This window comes from Gasterosteus aculeatus, chromosome 15, assembly GCF_964276395.1.
Source record: "Gasterosteus aculeatus chromosome 15, fGasAcu3.hap1.1, whole genome shotgun sequence".
NCBI lineage: Eukaryota > Metazoa > Chordata > Actinopteri > Perciformes > Gasterosteidae > Gasterosteus > Gasterosteus aculeatus.
The window spans coordinates 9,342,747-9,368,935 of NC_135703.1; the positions used below are offsets into that span (position 1 = coordinate 9,342,747).

Sequence of the window (26,189 nt, forward strand, 5' to 3'; positions counted from 1 at the left end):
CTCCTCCATCACCGTCTGGTACGCTGCAGCCACAGCCAAGGACAAGGGCAGGCTTCAGCGTGTCATCCGCTCTGCAGAGAGGGTGATCGGCTGCAATCTGCCATCCCTGCAGGACTTGTTCGCTTCCAGGTCTCTGAAGCGAGCTAAAAAGATCGCGGCCGACCCCTCCCACCCCGGACAAAAACTGTTTGTGCCCCTTCCATCTGGCAGGAGGCTGAGGTCCATCAGCACTACGACCTCCCGCCACACGAACAGTTTCTCCCCGTCGGCAGTCGGGCTCATCAACAGAGCCCGGTCCCCCACTGCCTGACTATAACACTCCACCGGTCACTCCCCCTCATACTGCACATGCCACTTTAACTGCAATTCATCACTTTGTCACCTGTCACTTTGTCTCTTGTCTGTTACTTGTTTGTTAGTGCACTTTATTCTTAATATTTTTCTTTTTAACTTTTTAATATTTAAATTTTTTAAACTTTATTCCCTTGTTTTATACTAACCCATAGCCTTAGCCTTATTCTACTAACACATTGCATTAGCATTTCATTCCACTTGGTTCCACTTGGCGGTTAGTGCGCGACTACACTGTCGCGCACTAACCGCCAAGACAAATTCCTTGTATGTTTGACATATTTTGGCTAATAAATGTTTCCTGATTCCTATCAACCCGATGCTGAGCAATGCAACGATTGTTTGGCACTCTAAGGCTTTCATTTCTCAGGGGCAACCTCATGCAGTAGTGTCCATCTACCAATTTTGCTGAGCTTATAACAAGGTGCATGAATTGCTGATCCTCTTGAGACGGTTCATCCTTCTCTTCACAGCTTCTTTCTGGGAAATCTGTATTGTACTGCTTCACTAGCAATTCTTCTATTTCCACTACTGAGATGCGATTAGCAGTGTAGCTTTTCAGTTTACCACTGGCTGTCTTGAAGTTTTTACCCTTTTTGAAAGGTCCATTTATCAGCCATCCAAGGGCAGTTTTGACTGCATAGGGTCCCTCACCTTCACTGTTTATGACTTGCCATGGAAAAGAAGACTTTAATAGTCACAACGGCAAAAGGCCAACGGGCAAAAACACACAGGAACCAGGGGAAAACCGGCAGGCAGGAACTACGAACATCCAATACGATTGACAGGGACATTCGTGACAAAAGACAATGAAGCAACAAGTGACAGGAGACACACACCGCTTAAATACACTAGGGAGGTGCAGGTGATTGGACACAGGTGGAAACAATCAGGGGATGGCAGGACAAGGCAGGAAGTGAAGTTACCCAGGGAGACAAGAAGCAGTAAACTACAAAATAAGACAGGAAATAAAACCACACCGTGACAAATGCGAGGGAGACGCACGTCTTTCAGGTAAGGCTAGTGTGAGATGTCTTCCGGTTGTGGGATGTTTTCTTGCTTTACTGGGATGTGGCTGTGTGTAAACACCTTTGGCAGTTCGATGTATGTGTTTTCTTCAATACCACGCACTTCTAGGTCTGAAAGAAGACTATTAATCAATTTGTGACCGTTAGACTTGTCTTGACCCATTGTGTCGAGAAGAAACTGGGTGCGCTTTCCTTTATAGTTTAGTGTTTTTTGTAGCTCTTCACTACAACATGTTGCAGTGCTCCCAGGATGTCCGCCCACCATTTGAAAATCAACCCCGACAAGACTGAACTACTTCTCTTTCCCGGAAAAGATTTGCTTACCTAGGACCTGACATTCAACTTGGAAACTCCGTACTAACGCTCACTCTGACCGCAAAGAACCTCGGCGTCACACTCGACAGCCAACTCTCCCTGACTCCCAACATCACCGCGACAACGCGATCCTGTAGATACACGCTCTACAACATCAGGAGAATACGTCCCCTTCTCACTCAGAAGGCAGCGCAGGTACTGATTCAGGCTCTTGTCATCTCCCGCCTGGACTACTGCAACTCCCTCCTGGCTGGTCTCCCTGCCACCGCCATTCGACCTCTGCAGCTCATTCAGAATGCAGCAGCTCGACTGGTCTTCAACCTTCCGAAATTCTCTCACACTACTCCACTCCTCCGCTCTCTTCACTGGCTACCGGTGGCCGCCCGCATCCAGTTCAAAACATTGGTGCCCACATACCATGCTGTGAATGGATCGGGTCCAGCTTACATCCAGGACATGGTCAAACCCTACATCCCAACCCGCACTCTCCGCTCTGCATCTGCAAAACTACTCGTCCCTCCCTCACTGAGAGCAAAACACTCGACTAGATCTCGACTCTTTGCTGTCCTTGTGCCGAAATGGTGGAACGAGCTCTCTGAAGACACCAGGACCGCAGAGAGCCTTCACATCTTCCGCCGCAAACTAAAGACACACCTCTTCAGACTCTACCTCGACTAAAGACTAACAAATTGTAGCACTTAAATTGTACTTGTAACGTCACTCATCTATAGCAAATTGTAAATTGGCTTATTTGAGGAAATTGCACTTTCTTGTTTCTTGTTCTCCTGAGTTTGTACCCTATGGTTGAATGCACTTATTGTACGTCGCTTTGGATAAAAGCGTCCGCTAAATGACATGTAATGTAATGTAATGTAATGTAATGACATGTAATGTATGAGGCATATGTCTCTACATATCGTTCACTCTTTCTGGATTTCAGCTTTACTGGTACCACAGCTAAAACACACTCTCCTCCAGCCCCAGTGCTTCCACAAACCTCTTGATCCAGTGATGCGCAGGCACTTGAGATAGCTTTGCTCTCTTCAACTCCTTCTGTTGCAGCATGTTCTTTAATGACATGGAGTATGTCTGGGTGGCCCTGGGAACAAGTCTGACATGTCATTCTCTTTTTGCAATTTTTACTAAGGTGCCCCTTTGTAAGACATCCAAAGCAAAGACCTTTAGACCTCAGGAAGTCTATCCGTGCTTTGTTAGTCAGATCTTTAATCTTATTGCAGACAGACAGGGCATGGTTCTTCTGACAGAATAAACATGGTTTGTGGAAAGCTGTAGCAACATCTTTAACTGGGCTGCTTGTCCTTGCCGTTGTCCCTGAGGTTGTGTCCTGCACACCTGTAGCAAAGCTGCTTTCGTTTTGAGCAGTTTTCCTGATGTTTCTGTCTCTAGTTTTATTCTTTTTCTGAGTGACTTGGTAACTCTCCACCACAACTCCGAAAAGAAAATCCAGAACCACCTTTGCCTGCCGATCAATGAAGTCCACTAGGTTAGAAAACCTTGCTCGTCCTCTCTCTTGGATGTCAAATGCCGTCGTTCTCCACTTCTCTCTAAGTTTGTAGGGAAGCTTTGAAATGACAACTCGCATGTTAGTAGGATTATCCATTTCCTTCATGTATTCTATATCATCCATAGTGTTTCTACAACCAATCAGGAAAAGGGCGTAGGCACTCATCTCCGTAATGCTTTTGTAGTAACCTCCTGGCCTCTGAGTAGCCTCTTTCTGCTGACATGTGCTCACAACTGCGAACAAGCTTGTGTGGTTCCCCACTGGTATACTGCTCCAAGTAGTAAAGCTTGTCCTCATAGCCATTAGTATTGCTATCCACAGCATGATCAAAGGCCCTAATGAAAGATCTGTAAGTAAGAGGGTGACCTTTAAACACTGGACTATCCCTGCTAGGGAGGTAGGACATAGTCTGCTGCTTGGCAAGCATTGCAGTGATCTCATTTTGCCTCTGCATGACTTCATACAGCCCACTTTCATTGTTCTCAAGCCGATGGGGATCATGATCATGGTCTCCTTTCTTACTTTGAGAAAGACTTCTTCGATGTATAACTGCTGGCTCTTTCCTTGGCATTGTCATGCTCTTCTAGCACCTTAAGCTTTGCACTGGATTCCCCACTAGCAGTATCAATGTTTAGTTGTTCCAATTTAGCCTTCATCTGCATTTGCTCAAGTTCAAGTGCGTGTTTCCTTTTTAATGCAGCTGAACGTGCAATCAGAGCTGCATGCTCTGCTTCTTCCTTAATGTGCACCGAGCAGCCTGTGGTTACAGATGAAGCTACTGAGCTAGAGCTCACAGATGAGCCGTGTTTACTCTTACAACGTCTTTCTTTCCCAACTTGAGAGACGATGTCCTCCGCATTAACATCGCATTGTTCAGATTAATTTGCTAAAGTATTTCCAGTGGCACTGTTTTGCTTTCTCACTTTTTTCCACATTGCAAAACACCAGTTTTCAGTATTTTCCACAAAGTCTCTAGTGGGTGCTGATCTTGGTTCAAACCAATTATGTTGATCTGCTGGACCTTCGTCTTCATCCAATCAAGCTACCACTTCAGCATTATCATCCTCAAACTCTTTGAACGCTTTGCAAAACTTTTGACTGAGCATCTCTTCCACTTTCTTTACATCTCTGCCATCGATTTTAAGGTTTTCAATAGTTTTCATCATTGCTGTAAGTTGAGATAGTTTAACCTCTTCTAGCTCCAATAAGCCGGCTGATTCTGTCTTCCGAAGCTTTTTCAGTGGGCTTTGGCGCCCTCTTGTGGTTAGAATCGGCCATGGCAATTGCGCCGTCTTGCTACACAAAGTCGCCTACATTTGCTTCAAAACGGTCCGTTTTTTCTTCATGAGCTAATGTCAAACAACGTCTCTAAGTATGCACCAATCTTCCCGAGATAGCCGTTCTCTTATACGTCACACGAGCCACGTTAGCTAGCTTAAGCCGGTTAGGTAGGATGCAGCATTTCCATACTGAAGGACTGTCGGACGCGGGCCGAGCTCAGACAGAAAAAGTCGGCCCGATCCATCCATGCTCTAACGCGGCCTCAAGAGTTTCTACTTGAGGCTTCGTGGACCTCTTGATCCGTGAACAATCCTTCCGCCGCTTCGGTTGGCAGATTAACGAAACATTGACCCGAAGACACGGTCGGGAGGTGAACGTTTCGTTCATCTGCCGGCTACAGATCTTGAGATCGTTTTTCACGTGACCTGCATTCGTTTAGTAGAGGAAACAGTTACCTTATTCCCTTTCGCGTGACCGCTGTTTTTAGTATAGAAACGTGAATTATATTCGTTCACAAGTCATAATGACTGGTTTTGTTATTTTCACTTTACATTTACACTTGCAGTTTAGTGCAGTGTAATTGTTTGCCGTCATAATTGAATGCTAGTGTGAAAATAAATGATCACTTCAAATCATCCAGACTGTCATGATACATTATTTTAATGCAGGAATTTATCTTATCTTGTTTCTACTTCGTTGCCAGGCCCTCTTCCTTTTTGTTTCTACAAGAGCGTGTGGATTCCGCCTTTGCCTGTGCACCTTTTGTCTCGCATTAGTTTATTTTCCTAGTAAAAGATTCCATACCTGGAAAGAATTTTTTGTTGCCTTATTGCTCTGCAAGTCCTGACCCCTCACAACGACATACCTAAGAATGTTTCTTTTGTTGTGGAATATTTCATTGTAACTAGTTCGGGAGAAGAAAATTATTTGTTTCTGGGTTTATCTAATAAAACAGTCTTGATGAATGATCAAAGTTGTAAAAGTAAATTTATTGCTTGCAAGCAGGAGGTCAAATACACAAGCAGGTATTATAGTGCTCTGTGGAGATGGCGTCTCCAAGCAGTCACAGCACGAAGCTTTAATACGCACACAAGGAGGTTGAACACAGTGGCAGGTGGTCTGAGTTTCCACTGAAACTTCTACCGACAAATATAAAAACTACTAACAAAGCCTCCGGAAAACAACCTCGGTGACAATTGGTTAACTTCAAGATGGGGTAGCAGTTCCTTTTTCTGAGAGTCTGTGTGAGAGCATGTTGACCCGCCCTTCTTCATACACAGCCGCAAACGGAAACTGAGTCATTCTGCTTTACACACGTTAAACTTTAATACAGACAATTATCACACTTTTAGCATAAGACTGTTATAACATGTTTTACCATTACACTTTACCTGGGGAAATATGACAGGAGATGTTGTGTGAGAGGACCGGTATCTGCTGAATATTCTGCTAGCAGATAGTAAGAAGGCCATTATAAAGAGATGCACAGGACAGAACCACCAACACTAGAGACATGGTGGAAAAGACATGAATCGAACAATATTGGTCTGTTAAATGTTCGTTTGGACCCTCGAGGAGGCATTACTTCTTTTTTCTCGTCCCAGGTGGAAAAAATGAATCAAAAGAGTCAACTGGCTCAAATTTAAAAATCAAAAGTATTTAACTAAACAAAGTGAAAAGGAATAAAATTACAAAGTGAAAATGTGACAATGCGAATAGTGAAATATTTCACAAAAATATAGATAATTCTCGTCTAATGTGACTTATCAAAGCGACTGCAGGAAAATTCTACCAGTTCTTTCCTTGTGTGACGACTTGAAGAGACAGTGAAGATTAACTTGTTTTCATTTTTGTAACCACGGCACTTCCTGTATCTAGTTTCTCACCCTTCGTTTCTCCCCACAGCTGAGTTTAGTTTGCAATCACCTCCACCTGTATTTAAGCCTCAGTTCCCCACTTGTCTGTGTCAGGTTATCTTTTGTCTTTCCTAGAGGTGCATGTTTGTAGTTTGAAATTCCCAGTGCTGATTTTGGTAATCTTGTTTTTACTTCGTTGCCAGGCTCTCTTCCTTTTTGTTTCTACAAGAGCGTGTGGATTATGCCTTTGCCTGTGCACCCTTTGTCTTGCATTAGTTTATTTTCCTAGTAAAAGATTCCAAACCTGGAAAGAAGTTTCTGTTGCCTTTTGCTCTCCACCTGAGTCAAAGTCCTGACCCCTCACACCTTGGGTTAGTCCTTTGAAAACTCCCAGAGAGTGTTTTTTGGGTGCATTTGAATATCATTGGCTTCTCCTTCAAACGTGTCTATTCCTGGATTGTCTGCTGCTGTAACCCAAAACCTCTCTATCTAATCTTTCCCTCACATTCCAATACATTCAATGCAGATACATTTGGCTTTATGCCTCAATGAGTGCATATAACATATGCATAGTTTATCTTCATCTTATAACTAGTACACTTTAATTACAACACACCATAAATAATCACACTTCATCATAAGGTTTAACACAGTTTGAGTGGTCCAATACTCAAGATATTTTCAAGTTGCTCCTCTACTACCTGACAGGAGAAACAAACTCTCAAAAAACCCTCTTTGGGGAGAAAATAGGGGGAAAACCATAAAGGACGGCAATTAGCATCCATCCCCAGGTTTTAACATCACATTGTGACAGAATGTTGATGTGTACAGTGTTTATACGATTTGCATGACTATACATTGTTATTTGATTCATATTCCATTCACTTCATCTACCATGCTAATGTAATAACTAATACCTAACATCACACAAACTACAATTCCACACTAAACATTACTACATGTATTATAATTTCTACCACTAGGTGTACACTTCTACTTAAATTCCTAACAAAACCCACAAAAAAGGAACCCAAGAGGAGCAATGTCGTGACATGTGGGAGAAATGGAAGATGTTGCACACATCAACGATTTTATATATATATATACACACGTCATGATAAAAAGGAATAAAACAGAAAATCTGCCCGAGGATTCCTCCATTATTTGCCTACATAAACATAGAGCTATTAATCTCCTTGATTTCAGATTTATCCAAATCTAGAGATAAAGCATTTGGTATTTACTATAATTTTAGAAATGGAGGCGGGAGATGACAAAACACTTGAGCTAAAGAAACATTATTGGGACTAGAGGGAAATATAACAGACTGTGAACTGCATGACATTTTATTTGATGAACTCATGTAAACTGCCAAAATGTCAAATAATTTATCAATAGAAGTTCAGGAAAGGGAAGATTTAGATCCTAATGCTCATTGCTGAAAGTTGAAAGAAGATTGAAAAGTAGTCATGCGCAGTTTGTAAGTAATTAAGGCATTTGACATATGTTTGCAAATTAGCTGCATTTTTAGCTTGAGTTTACTCAACCAAAACTGTCAAACTAATTCACCTCCCCAGAAACAAAATACATCAGCTTTGCCGCTATGAGGGCAGCAGCCCAGCTCTCCTCAGCGCCTTGTCCACACTGGGAATCAGTTTTTCTTGGAAGTCCCACAGTCGCTTGTCCTCATTCAGCTGCTTGAGCGTCAACGACCCACGCAGAGCCACTCGGACATGAATGACTCGACAAACGTCCATGGGAACCTTCAACTGTTGTCCAGAACTCTTGAGCACTTCATGCACTGAAGTCCACTCCACCAACCTGTGATGCACATACACACAAAAGGCTTTGATTGGACTTTCCTTTCCACCAGGATGACCACATGTATTGAGACTTCTCACTACATGAGTGAAGCTAAACTTATTATTTATTTAACAAGAGCACAAAGTTGGTCCTGAATGAGTGTCAGCCTACCTCGGCTGAACGATCATCTTGTGCGGGTGGTATGACTGGCTGTCGGGGTCCTCCCTGTAGATGTGCTCCAGAATATTAACGCCCGGCACCCGGTTCCACTGAGGCAGGTGAAACCTCCCACTCGGCTCAAAATGTTTCTTCGGGAAGATGTGGTTCTGAATAAGGTACACACCTGTCTATATAATGGAATACACCACATAAGATGAGGAGAGAATATAAATATGGATCAATATCAAATATAATCTTACGGTTCGAGTAATATTTTACAAATGGACACCAGAACAATCTCACATTTGGATGCTGTTGTTGGAGGACGTCCATCAGAGATGTGAGGTTGTTGTGTTTGTAAGGCATTATGATCTCGTCGATGTCGTTCAACAGCACGTAGCGTGAGCGGTCCATGGATCTGTAAATACATTCATTAAGTGTGGTCAACTGGCCGAAGTAGTGCACGTCCCCTCCGCTCTGTGAGAAGAGCCAACCAGGCGATGGATTCAGGTGCTGGTCGATGGGCCAGGGCACCATCTCCACGAAGCCCTCCTCGCTGTAGATCTGCAGCAGGCGATCGAGATCGGGGCCGCAGCTGGTGTTATAGATCACCACCCTGTCCACACCCAGTAACCTGTGGCCAGTTGAGAAAAAAAGGGTCCAATTTATTACCGTCCACACACACTGCTGAGTACATCACAGTGACTGAGCCGCTGCTGCACATGCAACAAGACCATTTTACCATTTATCTTTGGCCTTCGTCTACAACGTAATGTCTGTTGTTAAACAGAATGCAAAGTGTGCTGTGCTGACCTGTACATCTCCAGAGTCTGTGCAACCTGAAGCACGTTGTTGTAGTTTCCAAACAGGTTGGAGATGCAAACTGTGAAGTTAAACGGCAACTTCTCTTTTTCCTTCCCATTGGATCTCTTATTTCTTATAGGAAGCCAGGGTTGGTCAACTAGCCGGACCTTTCCTGGCTGAGTCAAGAGATTGACATGTGTGGCGTTGCAGTTTTGGGGAATCTGACACATGACATCCGTAGTGACGTAGGGGAAACCAAAGTTGTCCGAGTGTTGTAAAATTGTTCCAGGAGTTGTACTTGATAACTTGCCTGCACAGCAGAAAACACAGTGCAGTTTTCGGATGGAGTCTCTCTTGAATATTCCAATGATGCGTACGTCCAAGCCATTCACTCTCTGGTCCATGTAGGCCGACACCAGCAAGTGCTTGGTGTTGTTGAGCGGGGTGATGCTTCGCTCAGAGATCTGCAAGGGGCAAGCGTACGGAGCCCTGTGTGGCGGTGGGATTATTCTGCCTGTCCTGGGTGTTCTCACCGTGATGCAGAGGATGAAGACGAGGACAGTAATGAAGAGGAAGAAGAACCTCCTTCTGACACCTTGTTGTTTGTCCATCCAGAACACAAATGTCACCGATTCCCAACCTTAGTGAGATTGCAGGAATCCGGAAAAATTTAATACCAAAATATGTCAGACATACAAGGAATTTGACCTGGCGGTTGGTGCATAACAGCAGACAGTTAGACAAAGGAGAACAAGACAGATAAAACAACATAGTGCAAGAGGAATAAAATAGAATATAATAAAATATAAGTCTATAGGTTAGTTAAAAAATGAAAGAATAACCCTCTCTGCTGATTATTAAGAAAAAGGTTTCAGAAGACACATTTGAGAAACAAAGTTAACATAAAAGAACGAGAAGTGGAGGCAGGTTTCATTTCAAAACAGCAGGTTCCTTCTTTAGAACAGCATAAACCAATCTCAGTTGGGTATGTAGTTTGGTGAAGTTAGCAAGATATTCACATATTCAGACTTCACGGTTCAATAGCTTGTCAGTGAAACGTTGTTAAAACACAAACGACACCTCTCTGTAACTGTAGTGATGTCAAACACCAGCTAAAACCCTATTTAACCCTTATTTTACCAATATACGGACCAGTACAGGAGCTGTACAAATCACATTGATCTTAATGAAGTCGCCTATGAGACAAGTGCGCAGTGACCGTTTACAAAGTGCAATGCCGAAAAATATATGACAGAAATATTCAATAACTTCACTATAATGAATGGTAGCATCACCAAAGTCATTTTATATGTCCACGGGATTGTTCTTGTTGTACTACACCTGTTACTTTGATGAAGGTAGCTTTTGCATTATTTTAATTAACTTAATTCCAATGCAATGTAGTGCCATTTAGTTTCACAACCACGACCACTGGATCCTATTTGATTTCCAGAAACCAGAATATTTGTTAAGGAGCACTTTCATGAATTAATATATACACAAGATCTTATATTATCTAAAGGATTCTTCTTAAAATATATTGACCCAGCTGTCATTGGTTTGGTCAAACTAGTGCTCTTGTAAACCTACACTCACAGGCCACTTTAGTAGGTACACCTGTTCATTTGCTTGTAACACAAATTGGTATCACATGGCCGCAACTCAATGATGGTGGTATTTTTACGCATTGTACTTGGCAGACGGTCCCTTCCCACTCGCCTCAAAAGCGGCCGCACATTAAGACCAAAATTATAGTGATGGCATGTTCGGATCATTTTACCGACTCGCTTCTTTGAATCTCGTTCAGTAAAATGAACAAATCTTTTTTCGAGTCATTCGTTCATGGTAGGGGAAGGGTAAGCTAAATTCCGGCATTAAAATTCCCGACCGTGTTTTCGGGTCAATGTTTCGCTCATCTGCCGAACCTTCAGGTCAATGATTCGTTCATCGTTCATCGTTCATTTTTCAACCTTTGCATTCAACGAATCAATCTATGCAAGTGCCGATGTGTGGCCACGAGAAAATGAACAAATCTTTTTTTGAGAGGACTCGTTACTCTCGAGTCCTTGTAAGGATTCGTTCAAAGTGAACGAATCGTTCACGAACAACACATCACTACAAAATGATTCGTCCAGCTCGCTGAGCGGTCTGTTTTGGTAAAATTGTGATTAATACGGGTTGTCGACATTAGTACGGTTACATAGAGGTGCTGTTCGTGTTTTAACGTCGTTTCGCTGACGAGCTATTGAACCGTGAAGTCGGAATCTATAAATATCTTGCTAACTTTACCGAACTCTGCTTTGAAGGGCTGCAGTTACAGTCGCTGTAAAATAAAATGAACTCTTCTTTTATTTTATTTTCCAATCTTTTCTAGAAAAAAACAAAACAAAAACAAAAAAGGTATTAGCAAAGTATTCGTGAGAGTAAGAAAAGAGAATAATTAAAAAGCCCGTTTCAAAAGCTGTATTTATTCATCTTACATTCCTACATGTGTATAGTATATATACGGTGTAACGGACTGTTGTTTACGTGTTCTGTGAGCGAGTTACACATTTACGGAGTTTAAAAGTTCAGTGAAGGGCTCACAATATTTTATGTCAATGATGCCGCCATGTGTTGTGGGTGGATGAAGTAACGGAACGCGGGAGCCGACAGTACCCTGTTTTTTAATAAATCCTAATGAAGAGCAAGTAATTAAGCGAGGGTCGCTACAATAGTCAACATTAGTTAAAAACATTTTAACGTAAACTAAACTGTTTTTACTTTTAATTCCTTATAAGGCTTGTAGGTTTTTTACTTTGACGTCCAGACGGGGAGCATTCCTTATAAGGAAAATGCATACAACTTTACTGATTCATTTTGATTAATTTCTCATTTACTTTATTACCCCGAATAATGTGCATTTCTGTGGATTCTTCGTCTGAGATTCAAAAGTCGCTTCCGTTACTTGCATCGGGTTTCCGCGTGATCCCCTCAGAGCTGCTTCGGTACTTAACGGGAAACTTGTCTTACCGTAAAACATTACATCGGTCGAACACGCGATGCTCAGGTGCGACTCGTTGGATCCGCAGAACGAACAGTGGCGTGAGGGGAAATTTCCGAGGAAACCAAGTGAACTTCTAAGCTGTGTTTATTTCACGAGGGTGGGACACAAAACCGTATCTCGCTATTCCGGCCCGCGCACAGATAGACCCCTGGTGGTGCTCAAGCCCCAGTCCCCTTGCCTTCTGCTGGAGCACTAATTCTTTCTTCATTTATCAATATTTGAGAATACACAATTACTCTATCATCAATTCCCCCCAAATGTGTTTTGATATCTGACGGGCCATTTATTTGAGTTCTTGTGAGAATTTCGCCCCAACACGCTCACAGGCCCCGCCCCCCCACCTCCTCCTCCTCCTCCTCCGCTTCGTGCAGCGCTGAACACCAACGGATGCAGCATCGGACAAACGGGATGACGGTGTTTGTGAAATCCCGCGACGTTGTTTGGTGATAAATTAACCACATTAGCGCCGCTGAACACATTAGTCGCAACTGGTCCCTGTTCTTTGTTTCTCTAAATCACCATAGCAACACATCGACAAACATGAACCTGCTCCGGAAGCAGGTTCATCTGCATCAATTTTGAGTTGTGATCATTATATATATATATATATATATATATATATATTCTATTAATTCGTATGAATTTGAGTTGAGATCATTATTCTCATTAGATGATGATGCATCCACATGAAATGTACATCAAATGTAGAGCCTCCTGCAAGCAGGAGCCTCTACATTTGACCAACACGCATAACGTTAACTTGTGTGCGATACTTTGTCGGGCTTGTAGCCTCGCTAGGGGGCGCTGTCAGTTTTTGCCATGATTATATGTGTCACGACCGGACGGTGGACGGGAACCCAAATGCACGACTCACACAACGTGGTGCGAAAAAAGAATCAAAGTTTATTAACAAAAGGACAGGGCATGGCCGCTGAAATAAAAATCACTCGTGGGCGAGGAAAAAAACCGATCTAGAGACAAAAACTGAAAGCAGGCTCAATTAAGGTGTCGACAAAAAACGAGGCAAGACTGTGGACATACGTAGCGCTGGCACGGTGGCTTGGGACAAGACGAACTGGCACAGGACAGAGGGAGACTCAGACAATATATACACACACATAGGGGAAGTGCACAGGTGGAGACAATCAGGGGAGGGGCGACAATCACACCGACACAAGAGGAAGGGGAAAGTTGCCTGAAACAAGGGGAAGGTTCATTTTCCAAAATAAAACAGGAACTCACGAGACGGACACGAGACAACCTAACTAACATCTTTTTCTGGACATGACAGTACCCCCCCCCTTTAGGGACGGCTCCTGACGGACTTTTGCGGTTGTTGAAGTCCCTGATGAGTGCCGGGTCCATGATAAAGCTGGACCGGACCCAGGAACGGTGCTCCGGACCATAGCCCTTCCAGTCCACCAAGTATTGGTGTCCCCTTCCGCGTTTGCGTACGCCCAAGAGTCGCTTCACTGGGTAGACCGGTCCCCCATCAACCATCCGGGGAAGTGGCGGAGTTGCGGCTCCGGGCACCATAGGGCTCTCTCTAACTGGTTTCAGCTTCCCCACATGAAAAGTAGGGTGCACCCTCAGGGATCTGGGAAGGCGCAGACGAACAGAGACAGGGTTAATTACTCTTGACACGGGAAACGGACCCACAAACCTAGGAGCTAGCTTCCGGGAGGCAACATGGAGTGGCAAGTCCCGTGTGGAGAGCCAGACTTTCTGGCCCGGCTGGTATGTCGGAGCTGGCTGGCGCCTCCGATCAGCGACCTTCTTCATGCGCGCCGCGCTGCGAAGGAGGATGCTGCGGGCAGCTGCCCAGATTCGGCGGCAACGCCGGACCATGGCATGGGCGGAAGGGACGACGACCTCCTTCTCAGTATCTAGAAACAGAGGCGGTTGGTAGCCGAAGGCGCACTGGAAGGGGGTCAGCCCCGTGGCTGCTGTGGGGAGCGTGTTATGGGCGAATTCAACCCAGGTTAGGTGTTTGCTCCAGGATGACGGCTTCTGGGATACCAGGCAACGAAGACTCGTTTCCAATGCTTGGTTAAGGCGCTCAGCCTGTCCATTGGCCTCTGGGTGGTATCCGGACGTGAGACTGACCGTGGCCCCGATCAGTTTGCAGAATTCAGTCCAAAAACGGGATACGAATTGGGGCCCCCGGTCTGACACCACGTCCCTCGGGAACCCATGAATGCGAAAAACGTGGTTGAGCATGGTTTCGGCAGTCTCCTTGGCTGACGGAAGTTTAGGCAGGGCTATGAAATGAACCATCTTTGAGAATCGATCCACCACTGTGAGGACAGTGGTGTTACCTTGAGAGAGCGGGAGACCAGTGACGAAGTCCAGCGAAATCTCAGCCCAGGGTCGACTGGGCACCGGGAGTGGTTGCAGCAGCCCTGTGCGTGCCTGGGAGGAGGTCTTGTTCCTAGCACAGACGGGGCACGCACCAACATACTCCTGGACCTCGCGTTCCATGGCGGGCCACCAGAACCTTTGTCTGATGGCATATATGGTTCTCCTGATCCCTGGATGGCAGGTGAGCTTTGAGGTGTGAGCCCAATGAATCACCTGTGGGCGCATAGTTGCCGGAACAAACAGGCGATTAACTGGACAACCACTAGGTGTAGGGTTCTCACCATTAGACCGCTTCACCTCTGATTCTATCTGCCATGTTACCGCTCCTACCACACGGTGCGGTGGCAGCATTGGTTCTGGTTTCTTGGCAGTGGGCTCGGGGTTGAACAGACGAGACAGGGCGTCCGGCTTGGTGTTCTGGGACCCCGGCCTGTAGGATAAAACAAAGTTAAAGCGGTTAAAGAACAGAGTCCATCTGGCTTGGCGAGAGTTCAAACGCTTAGCCTTGCGGATGTACTCAAGATTTTTATGGTCAGTCCAGACAATAAACGGGTGTTGGGCCCCCTCCAGCCAATGTCTCCACTCCTCTAATGCCAGCTTTACCGCGAGCAACTCACGATTACCAACATCGTAATTCCGCTCCGCCGGTGAAAGTTTTCTGGACAGGAAGGCGCATGGATGTAGTTTGTGGTCTTCTGTCGATCGTTGAGATAGGACCGCCCCCACACCGTCGTTGGAGGCATCCACCTCCACCACAAACTGTCGGCTGGGATCTGGAACCGTGAGGATGGGGGCCGTGGTGAACATCTCCTTGAGTCGGGTGAAAGCCACCTCTGCTTGGGGACACCATAGAAACGGGGCTTGGGGAGAGGTGAGAACATGGAGAGGAGATGCTATGGCGCTGAAGTTTCTGATAAACCGTCTGTAAAAGTTCGCAAAACCCAGGAATTGCTGAACCTTCTTACGGTTATCAGGTGTAGGCCACTGGGCCACAGCGCTGACTTTAGCCGGATCCATTTGTATCTTTCCAGGGGCTATGACAAAGCCCAGGAAGGACACAACGTTGGCATGGAATTCACTCTTTTCTGCTTTGACATAAAGATGGTTCTCCAGCAGACGCTGGAGAACCTGCCGAACATGGCGAACATGAGTGTCTCGGTCAGGGGAGAAAATCAAAATGTCATCTAAGTAGACAAATACAAACTGATTAAGGAACTCCCTAAGAACATCGTTTATCAACGCCTGAAATACGGCCGGGGCATTGGTCAGGCCAAATGGCATCACGAGGTATTCGTAATGGCCCGAGGGGGTGTTAAAGCCGGTCTTCCACTCATCGCCCTCTCTAATACGGACGAGATGATAAGCATTGCGCAAGTCTAGTTTGGTGAAGATTCTGGCTTGTTGCAACTGTTCAAAGGCCGATGACATGAGGGGCAGGGGGTATCGATTCTTGATAGTAATGTCATTTAATGGTCCATAGTCAATGCAGGGTCTCAGGGAACCATCCTTCTTCCCCACAAAAAAGAATCCTGCTCCTGCTGGAGACGAAGAGGGACGTATGAGTCCTGCTTTTAATGAAGCCTCGATGTATTCAGTCATGGCTACTTTCTCAGGGCCGGAGATGGAATAAAGTCTCCCCTTCGGAATGGGCGCACCCGGGATAAGGTCAATGGGACAGTCATAAGGACGATGGGGTGGTAGGGAAGTGGCCTTACTCTTGCTGAACACCTCCTCAAGATCGTGATAACAACTGGGAACGGAGGTCACATCACGCAAGTTGTGTGTGTGGGTCGGAGCTGAAGCCGATACAAGGTCCCCAATGACTCCAATCTCCACTTCTTGGCCAGGAACCCTGTCTAGCCCCCCCCGCTTCCCTCCCCAGCTTATGATCCTCCCAGAGCACCAGTCAATGTGGGGGTTGTGTTTTTTGAGCCAGGGGAACCCCAAAATCAGGGGGTGTTGGGCCGAGTGGAACAGATGAAACGTCACTAGTTCGTGGTGGTCCCCGATGCGTATAGCCACAGGTTCAGTCACATGTGTTACATTAAAAAGAAAGCTGCCATCCAAGGCGCTGGCTTTCAACGGCTGGTTCAAGGGAGCTGACCTAACTCCCATTTGGTTGGCAAAACCCCAGTCCATGAGGCTTTCATCAGCCCCAGAGTCAACCAGTACTCCCATTGAAACTGTGGTGTCATGGTGGCTTACCTGGATCTTCATCAGGGAGCGGGAGGAACTGCCCGATGAGGCGAAGCGGTTCGACAGGGGACTCTTCTTCCCCTGGTGGGTTGTCCTCCTCGCCGGACACCCTACCACTAGATGTCCTTGTTCCCCGCAGTAGAAACACCTGCCTTCCTGCAGGCGGCGTCGTCGTTCTTCAGCGGACAAACGAGCCTGTCCCAGCTGCATGGGCTCCTCTGGATCACGCGAAGAGACAGCTCTCCACTGGACCGGCGACGGTAGGGGGGAAACGACCCATGAGTTTGTTGAAGGGAGACCTCAGTCCTGCATTCGTGTCTTCAAACGATGGTCTGTCCTAACAGCCAATGCGATGACTGCGTCGAGGTCCTCAGGCAAATCAAGGGGAACTAACAGGTCTTGGATGGGATCCGAGAGTCCTGAGATGAATGCATCATACAATGCCGTGGCATTCCATCCGCTATCTGCTGCTAGTGTGCGGAAGCGGATGGCACAGTCTGAGACAGAGTCCATACCTTGGCGGATAGTGTTCAGCTCCCGGGCTGTCTCTCTGCCGGATGTCGTGGGGTCAAACACCCTCCTCAATGTCTCGGTGAACCGAGCGAGTGATTGGCAGCTTGGTGAAGCTCTGGACCATTCCGTGGTTGCCCATACTTTCGCTCTCCCCGTGAGATGGGAAATCATAAATGCCACCTTGGACCTTTCTGTGGGGAAGGCTGAGGGCAATTGTTCATAGTGCATTTCACAGTTAACTATGAAGGACTTGCATTCCCTAGACTCACCGGAGAACTTCTCGGGTGGGGCAAGGCGAATTGCCTGACTGTGGGGAGCTGGAGCTGGTGGTGCGTCGGCGGCCGCCAGCACGGGCGAGGCTGATGGTGCTTGGTTCAGATGGGTGAGCATCTGATGAATCTGGTTAGATAGGAGATTCACCTGGGTCGTCATGGCGGCCTTGAAGTCCTCCTGCCCGCTTGCCAGCCCTTCCACTCCATGTTGCAGGGCGGACAATTGATCCTCCTGCTGCTTAAGGCGGTTACCTTGAGCGCCAATGGCTGCCTTTAGGTTATCCGAGTCTGCTGGGTTCATGCTGGCCAGTTCGTTCTGTCACGACCGGACGGTGGACGGGAACCCAAATGCACGACTCACACAACGTGGTGCGAAAAAAGAATCAAAGTTTATTAACAAAAGGACAGGGCATGGCCGCTGAAATAAAAATCACTCGTGGGCGAGGAAAAAAACCGATCTAGAGACAAAAACTGAAAGCAGGCTCAATTAAGGTGTCGACAAAAAACGAGGCAAGACTGTGGACATACGTAGCGCTGGCACGGTGGCTTGGGACAAGACGAACTGGCACAGGACAGAGGGAGACTCAGACAATATATACACACACATAGGGGAAGTGCACAGGTGGAGACAATCAGGGGAGGGGCGACAATCACACCGACACAAGAGGAAGGGGAAAGTTGCCTGAAACAAGGGGAAGGTTCATTTTCCAAAATAAAACAGGAACTCACGAGACGGACACGAGACAACCTAACTAACATCTTTTTCTGGACATGACAATATGATTCATTTAATTTTATTTTGTATCGCACAATATCGCAAATTTGCCTCAGAGATCTTTACAGTCTGTACACATGTGACATCCTCTGTCCAGAAACCCTCACATCGGCACAGGAAAAACTCCTTTATAGACACAGGACAATTCTACCGTTGACGGACAGACTGAGATGGACGTACAGAATGAACAATGTAAAATATGTATAATACATTAAATTCATCCGACCGAAATGATTCAAATTAGCATATTATCTCATCATATGTGTTCATGATCATCTCCTACTCGTCAGGGGAGAAAAAAACGCTCTTCCTTTAAGTTTATTTGCCGTCTGTTAAAAAATGCTGGTTTCGGTGATCAACTCTTCCGCCATCGTAAGACACGCGCGTACAATTATCCTGATCCTGCAAATCCCATGTAAATGAGCATCTTCAGGGCCATTGGGTTACTGTAAATGTTTTTTTCTAACTTTATTGAGAAATGAGCACAAAACAGCGAGTTGAAAGTAGCACAGCATCTTAAATAAAGAGATGCATCTTTCATCTCGGCAATTTCCTTCTTTGGCTAAATGCGAGACAAACCCGATCCATTAAAGGTTACATTTGATCCTTATTGAAGAGGATCTTCTCTATTCCCATGCATTTTTTCATGATGTTTTCCTGTACAGTACAGGAGAAAATTAAAGATAGTCAATATAAATAACATGATATTCGACAGCAGTCTTAATTCGCCCGTTGCTGTGCATTCACCACACACACGCTTAAATAAAAGATGGTTTGACTTACTAGATATCAGCATTCATGCGTGCAGGAGATAGTACAGCAGGCTTGTTATCTTTGCTTCTTTGTGATGAGGGGCGGCTGAAGGCAAAACGTTGTTTTTTTCTGATGGGAGTGCCAGTGTGGGCGTTTACCTTAATGAGATGATTCACAGAACAGATGAAATGTTTGACCACGTTTCATGACAAATCCTCTGATTGTTTTAGAGATTTTCCCATCTGGACCATTGACATTCACAGAAACAAAATAAAGCAGAAACATTTGATTTATATGCACTTCTTAGTATCTCAATTCCACGCTCCTAGCACAGCAGCCCTGCTGTCTTTAGCACTCAGCTCACATCTGGGATTGGCTTGTCATTAAAGTCCCAAAGTCCACTTGGATCTACTTCAAGAGGCTACTTTTATGATTTATAAAACACCTTTATTTTCTTATGTGTTGACCTTATATCTTCACCATAACATGAATTACCTTCACTGTGTGCAATAGTCCAAGGTCAAAATCGCCTGCAGAGAGTTTATTATGATTGTGTATGTATATTAAGATTATGTGCATAAACACTGACCATCGGACTGTTCAATAACTTCTTAAGAATGTTTGAGAATTTTGGGCATCGTTGTCAGGGAGGCTAAACTATTTTTTTGACCACCGTATTAAAGTATACAAAAGCAAATAAGGAATAATGAAACAAACTCACATGGAAGTCAAATAAGATGCAGCATTAGAATCACTGGGAGAAAGTTACTAGTTAGCATTTACTCAAAACTGTACTTGGGTGTACTCCTAAAAGTACACACAATAATTAAAATGAGCTCCACCTCTAACGGCAGCAACAATGAAGTGACCGACATTTCCATTTACAAGCCCTTGTGTGGGACCACCTGTTACACACAGGTGGGGTTTTTCAGAGGAAGCTGATGCACGTGGTGCAGTTTGTGCCTGGCAGGCCGGGTATTTCTGAAACGTGAGAATCTATTTACACTAATGTTATCCTTTGTTCGTGGCTCACAAGCTTAAGGCAGCAACTGTTGGCAGACCAGCTGTGAATCCACCCTGTGGACTATTTTTATTAAATCTGTTTTATTGTAACTTTTTCATCCAACTTTGTCCATCAAGTCGACCCAAAGAATTTGTCAACACAACAGCATTACCTAAAGAGATTCTAGCTATGTCGGTGTGAGGTAATCGTAGGAGAGCCAAATGGTTTGTAAAAAGCAGCTCTTTCTGTTTGTGTTCATTAAAACTTTTTCTTTTCGATATGACTTTAGGATTTAAACTCTAGAAGTATAATACAAACCCAGTTTTGTTGATGAGGATGGTTAGTATTGTTAGCTCTGGGGACTTATGCCATATTCCGAGATACAACGGATGGTTGTAATTAGAAGTGGTAATTAAAGTTTAAAAAAATCCACTCGCAGATTTCGCTACAGAGCGAACATTTTCAACATTTTCACATTTCATGACCAATCCTGATTGTTTTATAGATTTTCCCGTCTGGACCATTGACATTCATAGAACCAAAATATAGCAGAAACATTTGATTTATATGCACTTCTTAGTATCTCAATTCCTCTGCATATTTTTCCATCCATCAGCACAACAGCCCTGCTGTCTTTAGCCCTTAGCTCACATCTGGGATTGGCTTGTCATTAAAGTCCCAAAGTCCACTCGGATCTACTATCTACTACTACTATCTTCACCTATACCACAAATTACTTTTACTGTGTGCTTTTTGAATAGTCCATGGTCAAAGTCGCCTACAGAGAGCAAGATTATATGCATAAACACTGACCATCGGACTTATTGTTAGACCTCGACCCATCTCTGGTGAAGGAGCTCTACAGTGACTGTTCAATAAATACTTAACTACTATATAAAGTAAAGTATAAAGTAGAAGTTTGAGAGTTTTCACATCATTGTTGTTTTTCACAGGGAGGTTTCGAGGTATCGAACAGACTGTAAGCCAAAAACAGACTCATATTTATCCCTTGAACTATCTCACCGCTTGAAGACTGTATCCAAATCCCGGAAATGCAAACGGCACCCACTGAAAGAAAGGTCCTGCAGGTCTACTACCACATTTACACACTAAAGCTGGAAAAGCTGCTGTTTTTTTGCTTTATCTCGCGATCGTAGAGAAGAACTTAGAAAATGCTCTTGTAAAAATATCTACGCCCTGAGGAGTGTTTATCATGGTTTATTTGTAAGTTATGCCCGTTATTTTGAGTTTCACAGGCTGTGTTTCAGAAACAGGAGAGACGGAGCCACAGCTCTAGTGACATAAACCGCTCTTTGGCCAGTTTGTCAGGCAGATATCTCATTGTAAAAGTAAAGTTGGAAAACATTCAAGTCACATTGGCAGATGTTTACGCTCCACCTAACAGTGAGCTAAAGAAGAAACATTTAAGATGGACAAAGAAAGATTGGTTGAACTTCAACAACAACATAAAAAATAATTGCGAGTCCACACTGCTACCAAAGATTAAAGAAATTAGAGGCAATAAGCTACTAACTACAGAAATAGAAAAGAAAACAAGATTTCTTAAACAATCCTGCTGGAACCCAAAGCAAATTAACTACTGGCTAACAACAGGCAGACAGGACGTTCCATTGAATAATGGACACAGGAGTTGAAGGAAGGGAAATTCAAAACTTTGGAGAGGTAAATCTTGCAAGATATCTACTTGAACAGACATTGTCACCTGATTTACATTGGAGCTACGGTTTAAAGTGATAAGGTAATACAGATTCTCAGGTCTCTGGACAGCCTATGATACACATTTTACTGCAGGTATTTGCATTCAGAGGTTTAAATAATGGCTTCACTATGAACTGTAGTATCAACAACCAGCTCCAAGGAGCGTGCGCATATCTTATCTCATAATTTCGGCTTTCCAAGCCTTCTTTTCCAAACAGCCTAATTATTTCATGACTGATATATACTCTGATGCTCCATTATATGTACGTACTTTATTTTATTTTAAATGGGAGGAAACAAAAGCTTGATAGTAAAATACCTAACAGTCCTGTATTAAGTCATCAAGTCAGCTGCTGTTCCAATTGCCAAAATGACCGTTCTTCGTTCTCCCGTATGAGTCCATTCTCCTGAGGACTCAAGTCCGTTCTCGCCGTATTGAGAAAGGGCTGCTGGTGTCACTGAGGTGGAAATTGATGGAGAAGATATTTATAAGTGAGTCCTTAATGAAGATTCGTACGGGCATCTTGCCACCGCTGAGCACACAGTGTTCAGTTACACTGCCTTTGGTTTGAGGGCATCGTTTTAAGCGCTGTAATCGATTAATAGACCATACAAACAATATTTACTACTCTGTGTGCAGTATTGCCACTTTTGTTCACATCTTTCATCCAACGTATAAAAAGGAAAGCTGATAGGGCAGATATCCTTTTTTATAGGAATGATTCAATAAACACATGTCCCCAATCATGACATTTGAAGGTAGCATATTTATTCTTTAATGTCTTTAAGGGTTAAAGATTGTCTATTTATGAATGAGCTGTCAAGTTTTTAATGAGAATAATAATTACTACATTTAAATTGACAACATTTAGGGAATTTTATAATTTTACATTTCAAGACTCCCTCAAATGTATCTTCATTGGCGTTCATCTGTATTAATCTCAGCCTGGGTGTGCGACTACATATAGATACGGATAGTTCAAAACGGTCTATTGAGATGCAACAAATAAACGAAATGGAATACAAATGTGAAAATACAGTGATTTAAGAGTATTCCAAGTGACAAGGATAGTTATTGTTGTTTTCCACCACCAGATGTCACTGTAGAGTGAACGTTGGCCCTGATTCTCTTCTGCGTCAGTCTGGTTGTCGTATTCGTTGTGCTCATCGTGACAGATGGTACTTACAAAAAGCCATCTTTGATATGAGACATCCAAATATCCCTTACCCCATATGTGTCAAATCACAATCTGATACATACACATATTATGGATTGCTATTGGAAATACTGTATACTGTAAATACATATATAGATATTGGACTCTTTACAATATTATAGTAATCCAATTTGAAATATTTTTTCCCATTCCCATTTATAGCCCATTCCCATTTAGAGCAAACAGCAGGCTACAAACGTCTGCCTCATTATGTGCCTGACCACGACTCCTACGCTGCGGCTCCATGCTCGCTCTGTTAGTTTGTGATCATTTAATATGTACAAAACTTAATTTATGAACGTGTCCTCAGTGAACACACTGTGTATTAAAAACATCATGGTCTAAGAAGGTTTCAATATGCTTCCTCTGTATGACTGTAACTAATATTGTACTGTAATTTGCCCGTAATCAAATCGAGAAGAGTCTACAGCGATGTCCGTAAAGCCTGCTGATAACATGCTCACAACGACAATGCTACCAGCTGATACCATCTGATACCATTATTGGTTTGTATGATCTCAATTATAATCTAGAGCATTAGCATGCTAGTGTTAGCTATTTTGAGATGTAAAAATGAGGTTAGGCTGATGATAATCTATTCAGTTGGTCACAAACCAAAGAATAGGAAAAACACAGGTTTTGGTTTTTGGTTTTGAGTCGACGATGGAGCTGAATAAAATGTTGGCAGACCACTTAAGTTCAGATCACTTTTAGACTATTGGGGACCTGAAATGTATGTAACAAATGTCATAGCAACCCATCTAATAATGGTGGAAAAATTTAAATCCAACTCATGTTGTCGCTAGGAGGAGATCACCAAAGTCATTAGGATTCATTGTCTGCACATGAATGTACCTCTTGACATAGAAATAGAGGCAATCCGTTCATTGGTTGTGAAGGTATTTCGCTCTGGACCAGAGGTGGACCAACTGGCATTATAATGAGGATGGTATCATTGTTTATTTTACATAAATAATTGCAACAAACAAATAGCTAACGGGCTTGTTGTATAGCCGGATACTGTGTAAAACCAAAAATGCTTACAAAAACATAATGCTTTTCTTTGTGCACCAAGAGTCCTGCACCTCAACTAGTACTAGTACAAGGTAATACTAGTACTAGTACTAGGTATATGTTTGACCTGTACTAGTGCAGGTCAAACATATACGTAGGTCCCGGGTGAGAACTTAATCAAAAGGTTCCTTAAACTCAATAAAGTGTTAGAATGAGTGTCACGAATGTATCGTCTTAACAACCTACTTCACCATCATCCGCGTTAGATATTGGGGGGAAGATAAGCAATACTGTGTGTACCGAACAAATACGAGTCAGTTAAAAAACCTTAAGGAATATGATCGATATTAGAACTCACTCGCTAACAACGATGAGATAAACAGTGACTAAAAAAAGTAGTTCCGCTGCTGGCGAAAACATAAAACGCACAACTTAAGAAATAGGCATAATACGACTCGCCCTTGTAGCTGTCCTACTCTTAAGGAAGTTGTCTTCCTCACTCAAACTACTATAGCTTGTCGCGACAGGCCCTTTTTAGCGCTTAGTTAGTGGTGTCATATGTCTAGAATCCCTGTTTTCTGCAGAAGCAGATCTCAGGAGCGAGCTCATCTAAACGACTCAGCACTTTGGGAAACATAAATCCAAACATCTTCAGCACACTGGCTCATCCACGGGAAAAAAAATCATACTGCAGATCTTCAAAAGCCTGGTCTGGTCTACAGAGACCACGAAGGGTCTTGTGTTCCCAGCTGCGGAAATGCCTGACCCTGAGTTTGTGTTTGTGATTGTGCTTTCAGCGTTTCATCACGCCGACACACCCTTAGGCTGCATTTTAATTGGCTGTTGGTCAGTTATCTGATTTGCTCTTCTAATTGAAGTCTTCTTTCACCACAATCTGCAAGCGGATAATCAACAACAGTGTCAGAGTGCTGTCGAGCTCGTTTCTGTTGACAGAGGACACCATGGTGGGAGGAAACAGGGCTGAACATCCTGTGCATCGTCACCCAGCACAATTTGTTTCGAAGCAGTTTAATTCGTGGAGGGTTTAAGTTGTCAATACGTGCTCAAACACATTATAGTTTGAACCATTAAAATATTCGGTCGGACTTAAACTGACTTCAAAGCAGTGGAGGAGTTACAACGATTGGTTAGTAAGATCAGCCGGCTCTTTGTTGCTACTAAATGCAGCTTTGCTTTTTGCTGAAAAAGTTGACCAATGTCTCCACCTGCTGTAAGAATTCAGTTCAGCCGGCAACACTTAGTGTACAGATTAATTAAAGCTCTGCCACAATACAGCTTGTGAATTGACTGGGAGTGTTTATATCTGTAGGTATGTATGGCGAGGTAAGATGCATACGACTACGTGTCCTTTTATTTCTGCCTCCTGCCAAAAAAGAAAAGGTAGCGCATTAACATCTCCATTAATAAAGACTTACTTGGGGCACACATTTTACCGCACGGATACTATAAACCTTAGATGACAAAACAGTTGCAACATATTTCTATAATAAGTATTCTAGTGTCAGAAACTGCAAAAGCTATTCCAGGGCATTCATGGATTTCGTTTTGAGTGGTTACAGAAACAACAACACCATAAAGTCACAGTTAGTTATTTGAAGTGCTCCCAAAGCAGAGGGTTCGATCAACAGGCCACGAGTGATTAAAGACGTTGGTGTTGACCGTGTCATTTATATCAATTTACAGGGATGTAGGCCTATAAATAGCCGTGAGAGTTCAGTCCAAAGGAGCCATCGATGGGGCCTCGACATAGTGGAGGGCGGTGCTGGAGGAGAAAAGGCAAAATAAAACAATTCATTCTTCACAAGTCACTTTTAAAGGGACAGATACACCCCAAATCATAAATGCATGTATTTGATTTAAATTGCTTTGTAGTGAGTTGCCTAGATTTGGCAATACTGGCTGTAGAGTCTGCCTTCACTCCCATATAATGTGATTATACGGTTCTGACCTTGTGATTCTCAAAGCGTTGTGTACGTTTTACATTATCTTATAGTGTACATTATCTTAAGTAACTGGGTTGTGATTTAAAAAATGAACAGTACTTGAGGAAAAATAAGTAAGTAAGAGGAAAAACATTTCTTCAAGGTTCCTTCCAAGTTCCTCAAATATTTTCTTCAATGTTACCTTGAAGAAAATATGTGGTAAAAACATATGGTGAAAATATGTGGTGAAAAGCA

The 26,189-nt window shown here is 43.8% G+C and overlaps 1 protein-coding gene across 2 annotated transcripts; it reads right to left on the minus strand.

Annotated features, from left to right (window-relative positions):
- Positions 1-5,807: 5,807 nt before the first annotated feature.
- Positions 5,808-12,503, minus strand: LOC120832462 (beta-1,4-galactosyltransferase galt-1). Of its 2 annotated transcripts, none has more exons than XM_078090048.1 (5): positions 12,135-12,503; positions 9,132-9,762; positions 8,622-8,952; positions 8,331-8,502; positions 5,808-8,177 (listed from the first exon to the last, which is right to left on the minus strand). In XM_078090048.1, exons 1-4 carry the CDS (start codon positions 12,142-12,144, stop codon positions 8,344-8,346), a joined length of 1,131 nt encoding a protein of 376 aa, XP_077946174.1. In that variant the 5' UTR covers positions 12,145-12,503; the 3' UTR covers positions 5,808-8,177; positions 8,331-8,343. The 2 variants fall into 2 exon arrangements, with proteins under 2 accessions (XP_077946174.1, XP_040054668.2); XM_040198734.2 differs by having other exon boundaries at positions 8,331-8,506; positions 12,135-12,502.
- Positions 12,504-26,189: the final 13,686 nt, after the last annotated feature.

Coding starts and splice junctions, on each gene's coding strand:
- LOC120832462 (XM_040198734.2), bottom strand. Junction 8,953..9,131: donor CAGACTCTGGAGATGTACAG/GTCAGCACAGCA, acceptor AACTGGCCACAG/GTTACTGGGTGTGGACAGGG. Junction 8,178..8,330: donor AAGATGATCGTTCAGCCGAG/GTAGGCTGACAC, acceptor TGTGCATCACAG/GTTGGTGGAGTGGACTTCAG.